The sequence below is a fragment of the Fukomys damarensis genome, unplaced genomic scaffold (genome assembly GCF_012274545.1).
Source record: "Fukomys damarensis isolate Sample0158 unplaced genomic scaffold, DMR_v1.0_HiC HiC_scaffold_19, whole genome shotgun sequence".
Taxonomy (NCBI): domain Eukaryota; kingdom Metazoa; phylum Chordata; class Mammalia; order Rodentia; family Bathyergidae; genus Fukomys; species Fukomys damarensis.
The window spans coordinates 15167018-15183401 of record NW_022900931.1 but is presented as its reverse complement, the minus strand read 5'-3'; the positions used below and the strand labels follow the sequence as shown (position 1 = coordinate 15183401).

General features: G+C 33.4%; 1 protein-coding gene across 3 annotated transcripts in view; it reads left to right on the top strand.

The window, feature by feature from the left end:
* Rergl (RERG like) overlaps window positions 1-16090 on the top strand; it is a 177943-nt gene extending 161853 nt beyond the window's left edge. Inside the window, exons 1-7 of one of the 3 annotated variants that reach the window (XM_010615909.2) lie at window positions 398-506; window positions 2461-2610; window positions 7646-7747; window positions 8807-8863; window positions 11625-11698; window positions 12694-12842; window positions 15259-16090. In XM_010615909.2, the coding sequence (XP_010614211.1) occupies window positions 7696-7747; window positions 8807-8863; window positions 11625-11698; window positions 12694-12842; window positions 15259-15541 (615 nt within the window). In that variant the 5' untranslated portion in view covers window positions 398-506; window positions 2461-2610; window positions 7646-7695 and the 3' untranslated portion in view covers window positions 15542-16090. Of the gene's footprint in view, window positions 1-397; window positions 507-2460; window positions 2611-7389; window positions 7399-7645; window positions 7748-8806; window positions 8864-11624; window positions 11699-12693; window positions 12843-15258 lie in introns of those variants that run through there. The other 2 variants (XM_033766272.1, XM_010615905.2) reach the window with 2 other exon arrangements.
* The last annotated feature ends 294 nt before the right edge of the window (window positions 16091-16384 follow it).

Genomic DNA, 16384 nt, shown 5'->3' with positions numbered 1-16384 from the left:
CTCTGGAAGGGTGTATTATTCTCCTTGGCTCCTTCTTTCTCTCTTTATTCCTTAGCTGCTGTGAGTTAAGCAGATTTTTTTTTTCCTATCATGCCCTCTGCCATGCTTGGTCTGCTTTGGAGCCAACCAATTGTGTAATGAACACTTTGAAACTTTGAGTCAAAATAAACTTCTCTTTTTAAAAGTTGTGGGTTGTTACGGCTTATCTACAGACGACACATCAAAGCCTCATGGGGTCATGGGTGGCTGGACTAAGGTGTGTCAGTGTGGACTAAGGGTGTGATAATGGAATTAAGAGAGTGGGAAGCCCCACCCTGGGTCTGGGTGGCACCAACCAATAGACTTGTAGCCTAGATGGAATGTAAAGGGGAGAAAGAAGGCAGGCTTGTGACTTCACTGCTTGTTGCTTTCTGCTTGGCCTGCCATGGACTGTTTCTCTATAATGACCCTCTGCTGTACTGACCTCCTTGGAGCCAGCTGACTATGGATTGAAACCCATACAAATTGTGAGCTAAAATAAATCTTTCCTTCTCTAACCTGTGGGTATTGGGTATTTGGTCTCAGCTATGAAAAATAAGACATGGCTGTTTAGTATTCTGTCCCAGGGATAGGAAAGCTGGCCACTTTAATCCTGATGTGAGCTTTTGAGAAACAAGTCACTAAAGATATTGGATGAGAACTTTTACTTATCAGGAACATCTATTTGAAATTTTATATGAGCAAGTAAACTTTCTTTGAATTGTTGTATCTACTAAGGTCTACATGTAACAGGCTTAGAAAAAAATCACAGTTCTTTATTCATAAACCCTATGTGTTTGTAGGGCAGTGTTTTTGTGTTAGCTTTACATCACAGAGAATTAATTTGTAAGAGAAAATGTATTTAGTTCACGGATCTGGAATTCTGGTCTTAAGTCAGACAGACTCATCACCCTGGGCCTCTTGTAGAGGCCTAATAGTAATGTCAAAAAGTACATAGTGGAGTTAAGTGCTCACATCACTAGACAGGAGGAGTTCATGGTCCCACAAGCTCCTCAAGAGTACACCCCCAGGGACCTAACTTCCTTCTTCTAGGACCCACCTCTTAAAAGTTCTACCACCTTCCAACAGCACCAAGCTGGGGACCAAATTAACCCACAAGCCTTTGAAGGGAATGTGATATCCAAACTATAGTGAATTTAATACCAGGCATTTAATTTTGAATTTTTGTTTCTAAAATATAATAAAAGGAGGAAAAATACAAGTAAAATATCCTAGTTACATTCATATTGTTCAGGATTTTTACCATATTCTTGCAGAACTTGTACTAACTGATATTACACACTCAAACCTTTTGTTACAGCAGCTGCAACAGAGAAGGAAGCCCATTTTTAAGACCATGGTCACTTCAACACTGTCACTACAGCAGTTTCTTTAGCTAGAACAAGCTAAGATTTTAGCTTAGTTTTCATAAAAATTAAATGTGCTAGAAATAAAATCACAGAGTCCACAGAAAAATTGGCGCAAAGAATGATAAGCTGAGTTGTAATTGCCACTAGCTATTATCCCATCTCAGCTATTATAAAGATAGAGGAAAACTACGAAACAATAAACAATTCAAAAGTAATTTAAAAGTAAGATAAACACAGGATCGTTACTTTGAAAAGATAAATGGAATTATAAGAATACATGAGAAAAATTAGCACAGCCATTCCACTATTTACTCTGATATTCTTTGAAAACCTTTGAAAATTGGTGAGCTATTCATCATTTTTTCTTTGCAAAAAATAGAAAGAAAGCCCATATAATGTAGTTAAGTACTAGTATTACATATTGAATAAGATATCTCTTTAGAATATGGTTTCCGCATAAAAATTATCTTCCAAAGCATGTTCTAAAAGTAGTTAGGATAATGACGGTATTACCTTTCCTAGGTCAGTTCTATTAATGATTGTCAACTTACTTTTCAAATTACTTGAGAATGATATAAACAGCTCTATCTTGTCCAATTGTAAATTATATAGATATATATCACATAATAAAACATATAGAGATATATATTACCTAATAAAAATCATATGCCGTATGGTGTATTATATTGTGTTAAAACCAAACTGACTATGAAGTTAATTATTAAGGGAATTAGGTAGAGTTGCAAATTTCATGACAGAATGTGTCACACTTTATCTTTTTCTCTAAATGGAAATTAACATATGCAAATGTGTAAAATAAGAAATGTGAAATTTTTAAACAAGAAAGAACTCTGAAGTTTAAGTATTTTGTATGAATATAAATATTACATATCTGAAAAGTAAGTATATCTAAAAATTGAAAAGTAAGTGTATTTTATGTAACTATACAAATATATAAATATTCTTTGCATATGTATAGATATCATCCATAAAAGGTAAATTTAAAAGATATAGAGTAGCTTGATAAAAGAAAAAAAAAGAAAAAGTCAGTTACTGGGAATCAATCTTGTAGGCACAAAGTCCCATACTGAGAAGTTCAGACAGGCAGAATACAGCAAGCAGATATGAACAAACATCGAAAGGCAAGAAAACTTTGTAAAACTCTAAAAAAGCAGGATTCTTCACATTTAGGAGACTGAATGAGCACCAGAACAATAAATAAGTAAGTAAACAAATAAATGATGTTTATGAAGGAAACACTGTAAAATTAATTAGAAACAGCATGGTTAGCATAACATCAATGAAGGAAAAACACTCCTAAAAGTGTGCATATATAGGAAGAAAGGAACAAAACAATGTACAGAGGATGGGAAGAAGAGAGGAAGGCAAATGAAGGAAAGGAGAGAGGGAGTGAATGAAAAAGGAAGAAAGGAGACGAAGAGAGTGGGAAGCAAAGGCAGAGGAGAAGCAAAAAAAAAAAAAAGACATGAAAAGAAAAAGGGGAGCTAAAGTCAGCGCAGTAGGTTGATTTTTTAGTCTTCAGCAGTGATTGAATTTGAGCAGACTGCCAAGTAGCAGTAAGACGAAAACAATTGCCGTGAATAGCTATAGACCCTAAAAATAGTCTTCCCTTACCAAATAACGTGGGAAGAACTTTTATTAGGCAGTAAATGGTTTTATATACTTACTCAGATAAAAATAATCACATCCATAACAGGAAGTGCAGAGAGGGAAGCTGATGTTGTTTGTAACAACAGAAATGTCAGATAGGAGCAATGGGCTAAGCAATTATTAGTTTTAGGATTCGTATATTTTAGCCAAAACATAGCGGATTGTGAGCTGTAAAAGTCTGTATTTTAGTAGCCATTATTACAATATTTTCAATCTTAGGTTAGGTAGATGTCTGGGCTTGAATAATTTCTTCAGAAGAGATTCTGAAGGATTTGCGGTTTTGAAGTAATCGCTTCTCATCTTCACTAAGAACATTCGCTATGCTATTTATGCCCTAACACATTGCATAAATGCCTCGAGAGCAGAAGACAAGCAGAACTTGGCAATCAAAAATTTTTTTTCTCTCTAAAAATTTTTCCCTAGATCCCTTGCCTAATTCCAACATAATGTGCAAATGCCTGACCACTCACAGTTTAAATCAGTTAGACTCTTGAAAACTTGTTTTATGGAATTAGGAAACCACTTTCTTCTTTAGAAAAAAATGTTATTCTTCAGATGAATTTTCACATTATTACCTAAAAGTATTCAGAAATAAGTACAAGTATGTCTCAAAAATATTTTTTCTTAGATTTTCAATCCCTTTAGTACTGTGGATTATACAGTAATTAGAGGTGAACAAATACCTCAATGCAGATGGAAAAAGATCCACTTTTGTATAAATATTCATTTTTTACAAGTTTACAAATACATACACTCGACACTCTCTTGAGACCAACACAACCAAGACTTAGAGTTCTATTAATAGATGCTTGGTATTGTTATTTTCTGTCAATATTTGTACTCATGCTTTTAGATTTGTTTAGAGTATTTGGAAGATACTCATATATGATTATCTTGCACCTTTTCTAGTTTTTCAGTAAGAGTTTTAATATTTCTAATTTATTTTCCCACTTGGTTTGAGGTCTAGACATAACTTATTTATCTATAGATTTGTTCTACTAGTATTGACATTATTTAAAAGTAGCACGTTTCAAACTATATATTTGCAATAAAATATTTCTACATACTCACTTTCTATAATCACAATTTATTCTATTGATGAATATATAGATCTACTTATAATAAAATGATATTTAATTATTTTAATATGATTTGGCTAAGAGGTATTTTAACTTCTTATTATTTCATCTTGTCTTTTTTTCTCACAATGTTTTTTACGTATTCATGCGTATTTTCTCTTTTGAAACAGGCTGTCCACATTCAATGCAAACCATCTTAGTTGGGTTTGAGGTGACATTACATTAGACTTTTAGATTAGTTTAGTAGGGGTTACAGAATTGTTTATATAAATATTACACATTCCTTTTCAGTTTAATATTTTTGCTGCATTTTCTTACTCTCCTTTCTTCCTAGCTTCTCTTTTCTTTCTTCTCTCTTTTTCTCCCAGGAAATCTTTTTCCCCTTGCCTTTTATCCTTCCTTTCTTCCCTCATTCCCTCCCTCCCTTGCTTTTTTTCTATTCCTTCATTTCCTGACTTCCTCCAACTTCTTTCTTTTTGAAAGGTATATTTCTACTAATTTACAAGTTAATAATGAGACAAATGATACACCTGAAATAAATTCTTAAAATTGCTTATTATATATGAAGGGTTAAAATGTGTTAGTTATCGTTATTTATAATTACTGCTTTTGATGTTTATCTTTTATCTGGTTGCCTTACTGAATGATGTTATCTATGGTAATAATGTAGATAAAATAACTGAAGGAGATGCCATTTTCAAATTGTGACCGTTTTGTCTCCTCTTACCTATAGATGCTATTTCTCTATCTTTCATGTCAACGACTGGGAATTTCATACCCTGAAATAACCAAAGATTGTCTCCTTTTTCCCTGTCTGTCCAGGGAAGAAACATTCTATAGATGTTTACCCCTGGTTTGGTACCACCTACACCCAAGCCCACACTTGGTCTTCTCTCTTTAGTAAATCCACTTGATCATACTCATAACAATGGTAGACCAATCACTGGACTAATCCACTGTCACCTCCCAAAAGCTCCATCTGGAAAAAGATGAGGCTTCGGGGGGGCATCTTAAATATAAACCATGACAGTAAGTGTTCCATCTTTTCAAGATTCTTGAAAGTATTTAAATAAAGATAGCATTTGTTCCTTGAAGATTTGACCCGATGACAGCACTCTTCCGAATCAGAAGTTCTACTATTTTGTTCTACTTGGACGTACAAGGAAATGAGATTAGCTGAGAAAGACTGATGGAATTGACCTCAGAAGAAACAAAAGTAAACAGTTAAAATTGTAGCATTATGAACACCTGATAAGTAACTGTCTATTTTTTACTGTTTAATGGACATATTCTGATGACTAAAATATAAGCTTCACAAATATTTCTCCTGTTTGTTAACTGATTTGTTTCCTACTCCTGAAAGAGTACTAACACCATAGCAGAAATCTAAATAAATTTGGGTTGCTGAATAAACAACAAAAGGAATAATAGATTTTGTTTTGATTGTGAATGGATGTTTCTCTGGGATAATGTGAGAAAATTTTACATAGTATACTACTGTGCCTGTCAGAATATTGATTTTTTAGTATTCTTTGTAAAGTAGCTCATTCCCCTAAAAATCGCTTTTTTTCGTTCTTAAAAATCTGTGTGCATGATTTTGTTCCTCTTATTCAGGTTTATAAATTCACTCTCTTCCAGTAGTAGGTTGCTTTCTTATTAAAGCTACTTTTTGAAAATCCAAATGTAAATAGGAAGGAAGAAGATTAAGAAAAAAATCTGTCTCTGGGAAACAACAATTTCTGTGGTTTTCATATCAAGTATGTAATGAAGTTAAGTCTTTCGTTCCTATCAGTAGATGCGACATAGGAGAGTAGGGCTTGGTAATAGTAGCTGGGGAACTGGGGTGACCTGTTAATTACAAGAGCCCGGACACATGCCCAGAACCGTTCCCGAAGCCCTGAGTGTATGCTTCTTGCTAGGACTCCTAGATCTGACCTCTGAGCCTGAGGAGTGGAAAATCAGCACCGCCTCTCAGGACCCGGATGTAGAAGTTCTCACCGTTGGAGATTTGGACAGCATAAAAAGAGACGCGAGCCCAGAACAGCTTGTTGTTATGGCTTTCTTCAGTGTAACTTTCCTTGCTTTCCCTAAGGTGTCCTTGTATTGCTTTTCTCTCCTTTTACTCTGCCGAAATTCTCTCTGCAGAGCCAGTTTCTCCCTTTTTACTTTTACTTTCTCCAGTAAACTTTGCCATTGCTTTTTGTTTGTTTGGTTCAGCTCTGTTTGAGAAGAGAACCTGCCATACAACTCCAGAAGGAGAGGCGAGCAACCCAGGACCCAGTAACGTTTATGGAAAACCACTTTTTAGAGCAGGCTACCCGATAACAGATACACTTAATTTCCTAAAAACATCAATCAGTTCTTAAAAAGATAGTAATGTTTCTCCAAGTAGACAAATTCAATTCCATGTGTAATCAGTTACAATATTTAATAGTAAAAGAATCATTGTATTTATTTTAATGTAGTTGCATAAATTAAAGAGCTTATATTTTTATCATTTTAGAATTTGAAATAGAGTAAAAAAAATCTAAATAAATTCAAAATATAGTGGCAAATAAATGTTTGTTAAATAAACTCTTTCACCCGGGCCTCAGTATTTAAACAGCTTGAATTCTGTCTGCTATAGCCCAAGTATCCAGTGGGGAAAGATAACACGAAGAAAGTAATGGGATGCTTTGAGTAATATTGAAAAGAAATATGGCAGATTCATCATTTAGCATATTAAATTTATATTTTCATTGCGTGATGGAATACATTATGCCAGAATATTTCCTCCAAATTTTCTTTCCTTTTTTCTCCCTAATTTCAAAGTATTACAGGAGGAAATGTGGCAGGTTTCTGTTTATTGCTTTTAAAACAATATGGAATTGATCGCTGTATCTTATGTCAGAAATCTCACAGTTGTCTACTGGCATAACATGTTTTAAAATGAAAAATTAGTTCTTAAAGAAGCCATTACAAACTCTAGTGCCAGTTTTCCTCTGGAGAATCTCATAGGATTTGAAAACATAGTCTGATTATTCATTTACATTGCCATCAAGCCTTAATTCAGAAATCCTAGAGTTCATCTTTGCTCTATTATCCTCATTCTATGATTGAATTAATGGACTTTATCTTGAGTTTCACAGGAGAAATGCTAGATGTAGGCTCAGGTATTAATACTGATCTAGTCAGTCAATGTAATTTTGCAGAGATGTTTTCGCATCCTCTAAAAATGTTCTAAATGAAAAGAGATCAGCTTTTCTGGGTCTTGGGAAAAGGTAAATTCCAGGTCCACAAAACATAGAATTGGGAGCACATATCCTTTTTAAAGTGCATATTTATTGGTTTAATAAAACTTAGTGTCTAAAAAGTAACTCCCATTTAAAAAAATAGAACATATTGAAAGCTTCTGTAGGAAAACATTTTTGGAAGTTATTATTAGAAATATGGGGAGGAGTTTGTCTTAGAAAAATAAGATCAGCAATAGAAAAGGAAGTTAAAAAAAACTCACATCTTTTATTTAAGTCTGTATAGTTCCAGAAAACTGGACTGATTTGAAGGACAAGAAAAGCAAAATGAATGAAGTAAAGATTGCTGTATTGGGTGGTGAAGGCACCGGGAAGTCTGGTGAGTGGTAACATTTTCTCTCAGAGGTCATAGTGTAAAATGAGTGCGAGATATTGACATGTTAAATAATAACCATATATAACTACATATACTCAAGAATTCATCTGGGATGAGAGGAACATTAGTTTTCAGCAGAAACTTTCAATTCTATTGAAAATTTTAATTTATTTATAAATGTAGGGATAGCAAGACGACCAAAATATTAATTGATATCTTGTTCTACTGATGCTTTTTTAATTTTAATTCTTAGTATGTAGTACATGTTTGTAGTACTTAATGATTACATTCATCATGGGGGGGTGCAACATATATATAACATATCTTCATTCTTTTTACTTCCCTTTCACTCCTCTATGATGCTTAGAGTTAGAAGAAATAATAGAAAATGTCTTCTTCTTCATCATCATCCCATTTACTTCTCTCTTCAATATACCTACCCTGACAGCCACCAGTGGCCAAAGGCCAAACAATGGCTTTAAAAGGATTATTTTCTGCTCTTTAGACAGATGATGCATGGAGATCTTGCACAGTGAACTACATGTGCTCTAATTTTGGAGGCCATGGTTCAGTTTGGCTAGGTTTTCTTCTACTTTGCTTTCCTATCCTAATGGTGGTGAGGATCTCTCCAACAAAGCTGTTAGCCTAATGAATAATAGCCTAGTAACTTGCCAGACTCTGGAGGTCCTTGTCACTCTTGCTGATAGTACTTTGGAGCCGTATTTAATTTGATAGAGGAAACAAAAGATGTAATAGTTGTGCATTTTAAATGTAAAGAGAAATGCTGGCTTTATAATGCTTAAGGTACCCTATGTGTTTGCATTCATGACTCAATTCCATGATATAAATGTGTAGAACTCTAGGTATCATATTTTTCTATCTTCATAATCATTATGGTTGAAATCACCATGGAAACATTGCTTACTATAATTTAGACCAGGATTTAGTAAAATTTTAAAGTTTTCATGAATGTTTGGTGATTCTTGAATTGAAGAAGCTCTTATGTAATTAAACTGTATGCATCCCAAAATACAACAAACCTTAAATTTTACTTGTTTTTAGCCCTTACAGTAAGGTTTCTTACCAAACGATTCATTGGAGAGTATGCTTCTAATTTTGGTAAGTTATTACTTTAGACTTTTTCTATCTTAAAATTTCAACATCATAATGAAAGCCCAATTAAAATCATAGGAGCATTTTATTAGAATCTATTTTTTAACTTAATAAAATTATCTAGCTTGATTTATAAATTTCAGAGAACTTCTAAAACATGTGGTAGAGCACTATACTGTCATCTTTGAATCATTTCATTAACTTTGTTGTAAATTTTGTCTTATTTTGATAAGAATTAGTTTGTTATATGCGAGAAGTCACAGCACAATAAGTGAGGTATTTTGTCACAATTTTAAGTATTTTTTTGGTTGCTAATCAATATTACAGTATAGATATTTTTTTCTGATCATTGGCTTGGTGATACACCATTTTTTCTTTAAAAAAAGAATGACATAATTATAGCAAATATGAGATTTGGGTGAAAGAATAATTTTGCACTCAATATTACTTATTTCAAGTAAAAAATTAATGTCTGCAAGTGTTTTACTATGAAAGAAAAAGGAGAAATACATCTTTAACATTTTTCCATGAAGTAGCACAGTAAGATCATCTCTGAAAATAATTTTTATTTTATTCTATTGTGTTGTTTCCTGCATGTATCTGACATAGTATTTCAGTCCAAATGACATTTGTGAACACTTTCGAACAAGCACTTGAAAACTGATTATGGAAAGTAAAATATATGAAAAGAGAAATTCCTAGTGTTTCATTTCTGGGGGCAAAAACCTCAGTGACGGGGTCAGCATAACACATGAGTTAAGACTCAGGCATTAGAAAATGTTCCTAACTACAAATGAAATGAAACATAAATAAGAAATGCAATATCTCAACAATAATAGCAATAACGACAACCTTCACCTTAATCTTTTATACAATCTAGTTATAAACAAATGAAATGTTTATACACTTCTAGCTGTTACATCTCAGTGAAAAAAATATTAAGACCTAGAGATATTTTGAAAAGATAATAAAATGATCCAAAGGTCACTGACTCTATGAAAACAAACTAGCAAACACAACTCCATTTTGTGAATGAAGGCTAGAGGGGGAAATAACATTTTTTAAAAGTTTGGCAGTTGAGGATCCTTGCAGCAGTTTTTTGAGTCTTGTGGTGGTTGCTTTTAATGAATAGAAGGAGATTTTATGGTTGAGAGTCAATAACAAAGCTATAAAGTTTAGAAGAAATGCTCTAAAAATGTAATCTAAGATTTTATCAAACTACAACAGATTTTATTCAATGTAATCTAAAAGATTTTAAAAGTCATCCTTAACCCTCTGGGAAACATGAACTCACCAAATACTTGCTCTAGATTTCTCCTATTGGTTACAGATTACTGGCCAGCACGGGTCTTGATTTCATATCCCTAGCAGCCTCTTGAATAATTGTCAAAGCTTTGTGCTAGCAAATTTCTTATAAAATTAAAGAATGATTAGGACGGCAGTGTAGATGGAATGAAGAGACTGTGAAATATAAGCCGGAGAGATCTGCAGAGGTTATTGAAGTGATGGGAGTTAGATAATGAGGGACCTTTTCAGACATTTAAAGATTTTGGTTTCATCCATTAGAGATGGGGAGTGATTGGAGCAATTTTCTTAGACAAGAAGTATCTAATTTGGCTACAAAGTGTATGCTAGTTCTCCACTGAGAAAAGAGTAGGGAAAGAAAGGAATGGGAAGACTCAAAGCAGGTTTTTAGGCAGGAAATATGGTGACTTGGACTATAGTGCTGGCAATGGAGATAGAGAGATGTGGACAAATGAAAAATACACTTTAAAGGGAGCATGAAAATGAATTTTTATTAGAATAAATGCTGGTACAAGGGAAAGAATCATGGAAGATATTAAAGCTTTTTACCTGAAAAGTTGAATCTATCCATATGTCATTTAAATAAGTAGTCTATGGAAGATGAAGCTTTTGCGGGCAGGTGGGATCCAGTTTTAACTGTTGTAAGACTGATGTGTCCGTCACATATCTGAATGGATATTTCCAATGGTGAGTAGTTGTCTGTCTGGAGTCCAGGGAAGTGGTCTTGGTTAAGGGTATAAGTTGGATTAATCAGAAATGATTGGTCTGTAAAGGCATGGAGCTGGTGAGGTCAGGGAAGGGATACGGAAAGACTAGAGATCTATGGATGGGATCTATGTTCTGAGTGTGTGAAGGTATGGGTTGTGAATTAACAAATTGAAGTGGTAGGGATAAAAGAACAACAACAACAACAACAAACCAAACAGGAGAACATGGGATATGCAAAGCCACATATTTAAGGAAGCAGGAATGATCAACGACATTACTGTTACCAATAAGATAAATAAGAACAAGACATAGAACCGACCACTGAGTGTAACAGTAGGTAAGTTAGAAAAAAAATGTGACATATTTGTAAAATGCTGGTAAGGAAACATTGAATAAGGATAAATTCATGATATAGCAAAGACAGAGGTAGTATTAGTGGAGTAATGTTTTTCAGTAGGTTGGAGGAAGCCATTACCAGTTGGGAGAAAATTGATGGTCCATAGATAGGAACACAGGTACTTCATCCATGGTAAAGCATGAACAGACACAGTGGCAAAATTCATTTGTGAGAAGCTTATCTGAAGAAATACAACATGTACATGGCTTTGGTCACTAGCCAAGAAGAGCAGTCTCTTACCGTCACACTAACATATGACCGGTTGAATTGGCTATGGTAACATATGGGTACATTACATTTTTTATTCTAGATTTTTTTCCATATGAATGATGAATATACATTTTCCTTTTTTTGTAGAATCTATCTATAATAAGCATTTGTGTTTGGAAGGGAAACAAATCAATCTGGAAATCTATGATCCATGTTCTCAAGTAAGTTACAAAAACATCCTTTTATTATATTTTATTTACTCAGTTATGATTTAAAGAAGATTTGATAAGGGCAAGTAAAACATTGCTAGTGTTAAAACTGAATTTTCTTTTCAAGTGTAATTATTAAAATTTTCAGAGATTACTTTTAGTGCTGTAAATGCTGCTATCTGACTTTTCTGTAAATTTATGCCAAAATATTCATAACTATCATTAAAATATCAACATTATCACTTATATTGCATTTCTATCAGGCCATAGTATAGCTGTCAAAAATTAACAGTTTAAAGGCTTGTCAACTCAGGTTATTTGTTCAGTGACTTGTAGTACTTAGTTGTCAAAAGAGAATAATTAAGATAAATCTTGAGTACAAACCTCTGTGTTCAATCAAAATATTACGATAATTAAAGTAAGATTATATAAGGTAGAGAAAGATTGTTAATTGTTTAAGATTTCAAAACAGAGCAGGGTACATTGGACCATGCCTGTAGTCCCAACACTCAGGAGGCTGAGGTAAGAGGATGGCAATTCAAGGCCAAATACTAAGTTTGAAGCAAGCCTGAACTAGAGAGCTCCTGTCTCCGTCAGTCAGCTTTCTAGAACAGTTTTTTAAAAAAAATCTTTGGCTAAACCTTGGTAATATTTTTACTTTTATGAATTCAAACCTAATATGAAAGTTAGTAGATATTCCATTTAATACATAAATAGAAAAGTTTTCTTTCAAAACACATATGTCATTATTAATTTAAAAAACATTTTGTCATACCAGTTTTCAGAAAACTAGTTATTTTCTTATAGAAAGTTTGTGAAATGTGGTACATCAAACTTTATTGTTCTTCCTTTTTATATTGCAACTTTCAGTCTTTTAACTAAAGAAAAAAGGCAGTAAGAAAGAAATTGAACATTAAAAAAAATTCATGTCTACATTAATGAACTATTTAAAGTGTAAACTACTCGTGCCAGTTCCCCAAATTTTAAATGCCCTTTTATTTTCTCAGTCACAGAAAAAAAAAGTGTCCCTCACAAGTGAGCTTCATTGGGCGGATGGGTTTGTTATCGTGTATGACATCAGTGACAGGTCTTCATTTGCTTTTGCAAAAGCCCTGATATACAGAATTCGGGAGCCACAAAGCAGTCATTGCAAAAGGTGAGATGTTTTATTCCCCTAGCCTTTCCTTTTGTAAACCATCATAGAGCTGTAGGCATCATTAGGAAGAATTTAATACAGCCTTCCAATTATAAAGTTTAACAGCCGTGAACAATTCACGTTCCCGTTCCACAGAAGTTACACATGTGGTAAAAGGAATCAGATGTGAATGCTTTATATCCCACTGACGTAAACAGTTATTTGCCCTGAGAAAATGGCTATTTTACAAGACAGCTTCTCTTGTTAACATGGCACTCACTTGCAAAGTAATGGTCCTCTGAATACAAGATAGTTTGCTTTTCAAACTTTCCTTTTCATTCTCACGAAAATGTTAAGGATAATAAATGAATCCAGAGTTATTACATTTGGCATCCTGTGCGGGGCAATTCTTGGTCATTGAGTAGTTCAATACATCACAAGATAGACTGAATAATCAAACTGTTTACATATTCTAAGTGTGAGAAAGCATCTTTCTACATTTCACCTCCTGAAAATAAAGGGATGCTCAACAATTCTCCATAAATTGACTTGATATGCAGATTATGAAGGAAGATACAGGATTACTGTCCCTTAAACAATTGTATTGGTAGGTGAAAGTTTAAGCTTCAGAGTTTCCCATATTTTAGTTTTTTCCATTTTAAAAATATTTGCTCACTCTTCTGGGATTTCAAGTGTTTTTGTTTAAAATGCTTTCAAGGAATTCTTTGTGCTCTTAATCAGTTTTCCTCTTAGAGTCCAAAATAATATTCTAGTCTGGAGAGGAAAAAACAAAGCACAATATTATTAGTGCAAAGTGGCAAAAGCATATTCATATCTATTTACATTCCTATGATGAGGAAGCCAGAGGCTAAAAATTGATAAAGGATATTTCTCTGGAATTAGTTGATGTACATTCTTGTGTACATTTTCTTAGGTAAACCAATATAATGTCTAGAGCTCTGTTTTCTGATTATGTAGCTGATGAAAGTATGGTAGAAGAAAAGTATGTAAATTCCTGAGGTTTCTTTCATAGCCTCAACTTTCTATAATACTATTGATTTTTTGTTAGAATTCTATTATTTTAAACTTCAAATCTCTTATATGTAAACAGTATGATAAATATTTGGTATGGAAATGAAATTCCTTGATATTCTTTCAGATTGAGATAACCACTGAAAAACACTTAAACACATTCTCTACATAACTTGTATTTGACATTTAAAAAGCAATCTCCTTAATTTATTAACTAAGTAAGTTCTAGGGGGTTTCCAGTTCTCAATTTGTAGAAAGGTTGTAAGGATGCACTATGATATTTTAAAAAATTATATCTGATATTTGTGGTTCACCCTTCAAAGTATTTTGATCCCTCCTGTCTCATTTATCCTTTATAATAATTTCATGAACTTGACTGAAAAAGATATTAACACTGCCCACACTGTCATATAAATGAAAGCAACTTTGAGTGGAATATGGTGTCAGTAAGAATCAAAGACTCTGTGATTATTAATTTCTTCCCTATCATAAATATCACGGCAGCTCCATGCTATTTAAAGGCTAGTAGTTTTATTATGTTCTTCAAATCAAACTCTGTTTTGAACTGTTTCATTAGAACTAGGGAGATTGCATTGGTATTGGCCGAAGACACTTGTCTTAACAAAGAAAATTTTTTTTCTTAAACAGAATTTAAGGTGTACAAGTTCACAAGATTAAAATTTTCTCTATAGAATGTTATAGTGGATATCAGAAAAGAAAAAGCCAGCAATAAGTACGGAATATTTTTGCTTAATAAAAGTCTATCTAAATTAACTGCTCCATTACAGTTAACTGTAAAAGACATATGTTAATCTTCCTCTTACAAATGACAATGAACATGAAGAATAATAGTAAACATCTTTCACTTTCTAGGACTTTACTATATATTTCTATACACATTATTTCATTTAACCTCTTAGAATTCCCCTGTGATGAGGACTTATGTAGTTGTTTTTATTTTTTGTTTTTGCTTTGGTACTGAGGATAGAACGTGGGTCCTTGTGCTTGTAAGGCAGGTGGTGGAACCACTGAGCTAAATCTCTGGCCCTTATTTAGTTTTTGTTTGTTTGTTTGCTTTTAGTAAAGAAACTGAAAGTTGGGAAGGTAAGAGTCATATCTGGTTAGTAAACAAAATCAGTATCCAAGAATATATGTGTTTTATTTCAAATCCAAAGCTTTAAATCTCTGTTGCTTCTGTGCTATTTCCTACATTCTCTCTAAAATGATTTTTGTAAGTAATTAGGGACATATGGCCATATCCACATACATAGCCATAAATACATGTACACGCTCAAAGGCTTTTCTTCTCTGGCTTCTAATCCACTGGATATAATTCTTCCTGATTTTTTTCTAAAAGCAGAATTGTTGAAAGGATCTTGCCAAAAGTTGTGTCTCTGTGTTTCAGAGCCCTGGAACCAGCAGTGCTTTTGGTTGGCAACAAGCAGGACCTCTGCCATGTGCGCGAGGTTGGCTGGGAAGAAGGGCAGAGGCTGGCCCTGGATAACCGGTGCCAGTTCTGTGAGCTGTCTGCTGCAGAGCAGTGTGTGGAGGTAGAAATGATGTTTCTCAGAATTATCAAAGACATTCTGATACACTGTAAACTCAAAGAAAAGCGAAGATCCAGTGGATCTAAATCAGTAGCCAAACTGATCAATAACGTATTTGGAAAGAGAAGGAAATCTGTGTAGTGGACCCAAAATCCTAGGGAATTTATTTTATCAAGGAGTTTCAAATAGTCACATGATAATTAAATTTAGCTTTTGTATGCAATTTAAAAAATTATCTATAAATTTTAAAATTAAAAAAAAATTAAAAATTTAAAAAATGAGCACGAGCCACAGCTGCATTTTTAAATGTACTGTTTGTCCTTTTTGTTGATTGTATCTGGTTCACTGTGCTTCGCATGTTATCTCTCACTTTTAGTACAAAATAGCACTCACTGCAGTCTCTTGGTGGATTGTTATACAGTGTACCAAGTAAAGTCTGCTCATATGTTTATTAAACTACCGTTCCAAAATGTATCTACCTTTGTTTTCTGAGTAATTCTATTCATACGGTTAATGCATTATAGGGTGCAACTTATAAATTTGTGAACATTATTTATTTAATAGAAACACAATGGATTCATTTAAAAATGTCTTTTCAATAATCTAGTGAGTTCTATGACATTGCCCATTTTTTACATATGAATTAGGCCTTAAGAGTTTATATTCCATGCCCGTAAATAAATATTTTATAGTTGGTCTGATGATGAAAAGGTCTGTCTTTTCTTTTATGCTATCTCAACAAGGGGAATCCTCACAGAGAATTAACTATACAGAAAAGAACCTTTCCAGATCAAAAGATTAGTCTATTTTGGTTTATTTAGAAACACACAGTATAGGGAAAAAAGTAAAAACTGGTTGGTAAAAATATAATCTGGAGGGCTTTTTTGCCCTCAAATTCTTTTTATTATTTATAAATATCTGGGTCCTTATCAGATGACACTCACTACCATTTTCTTCCAAAGCCATCACTCTACCTCCTAGACC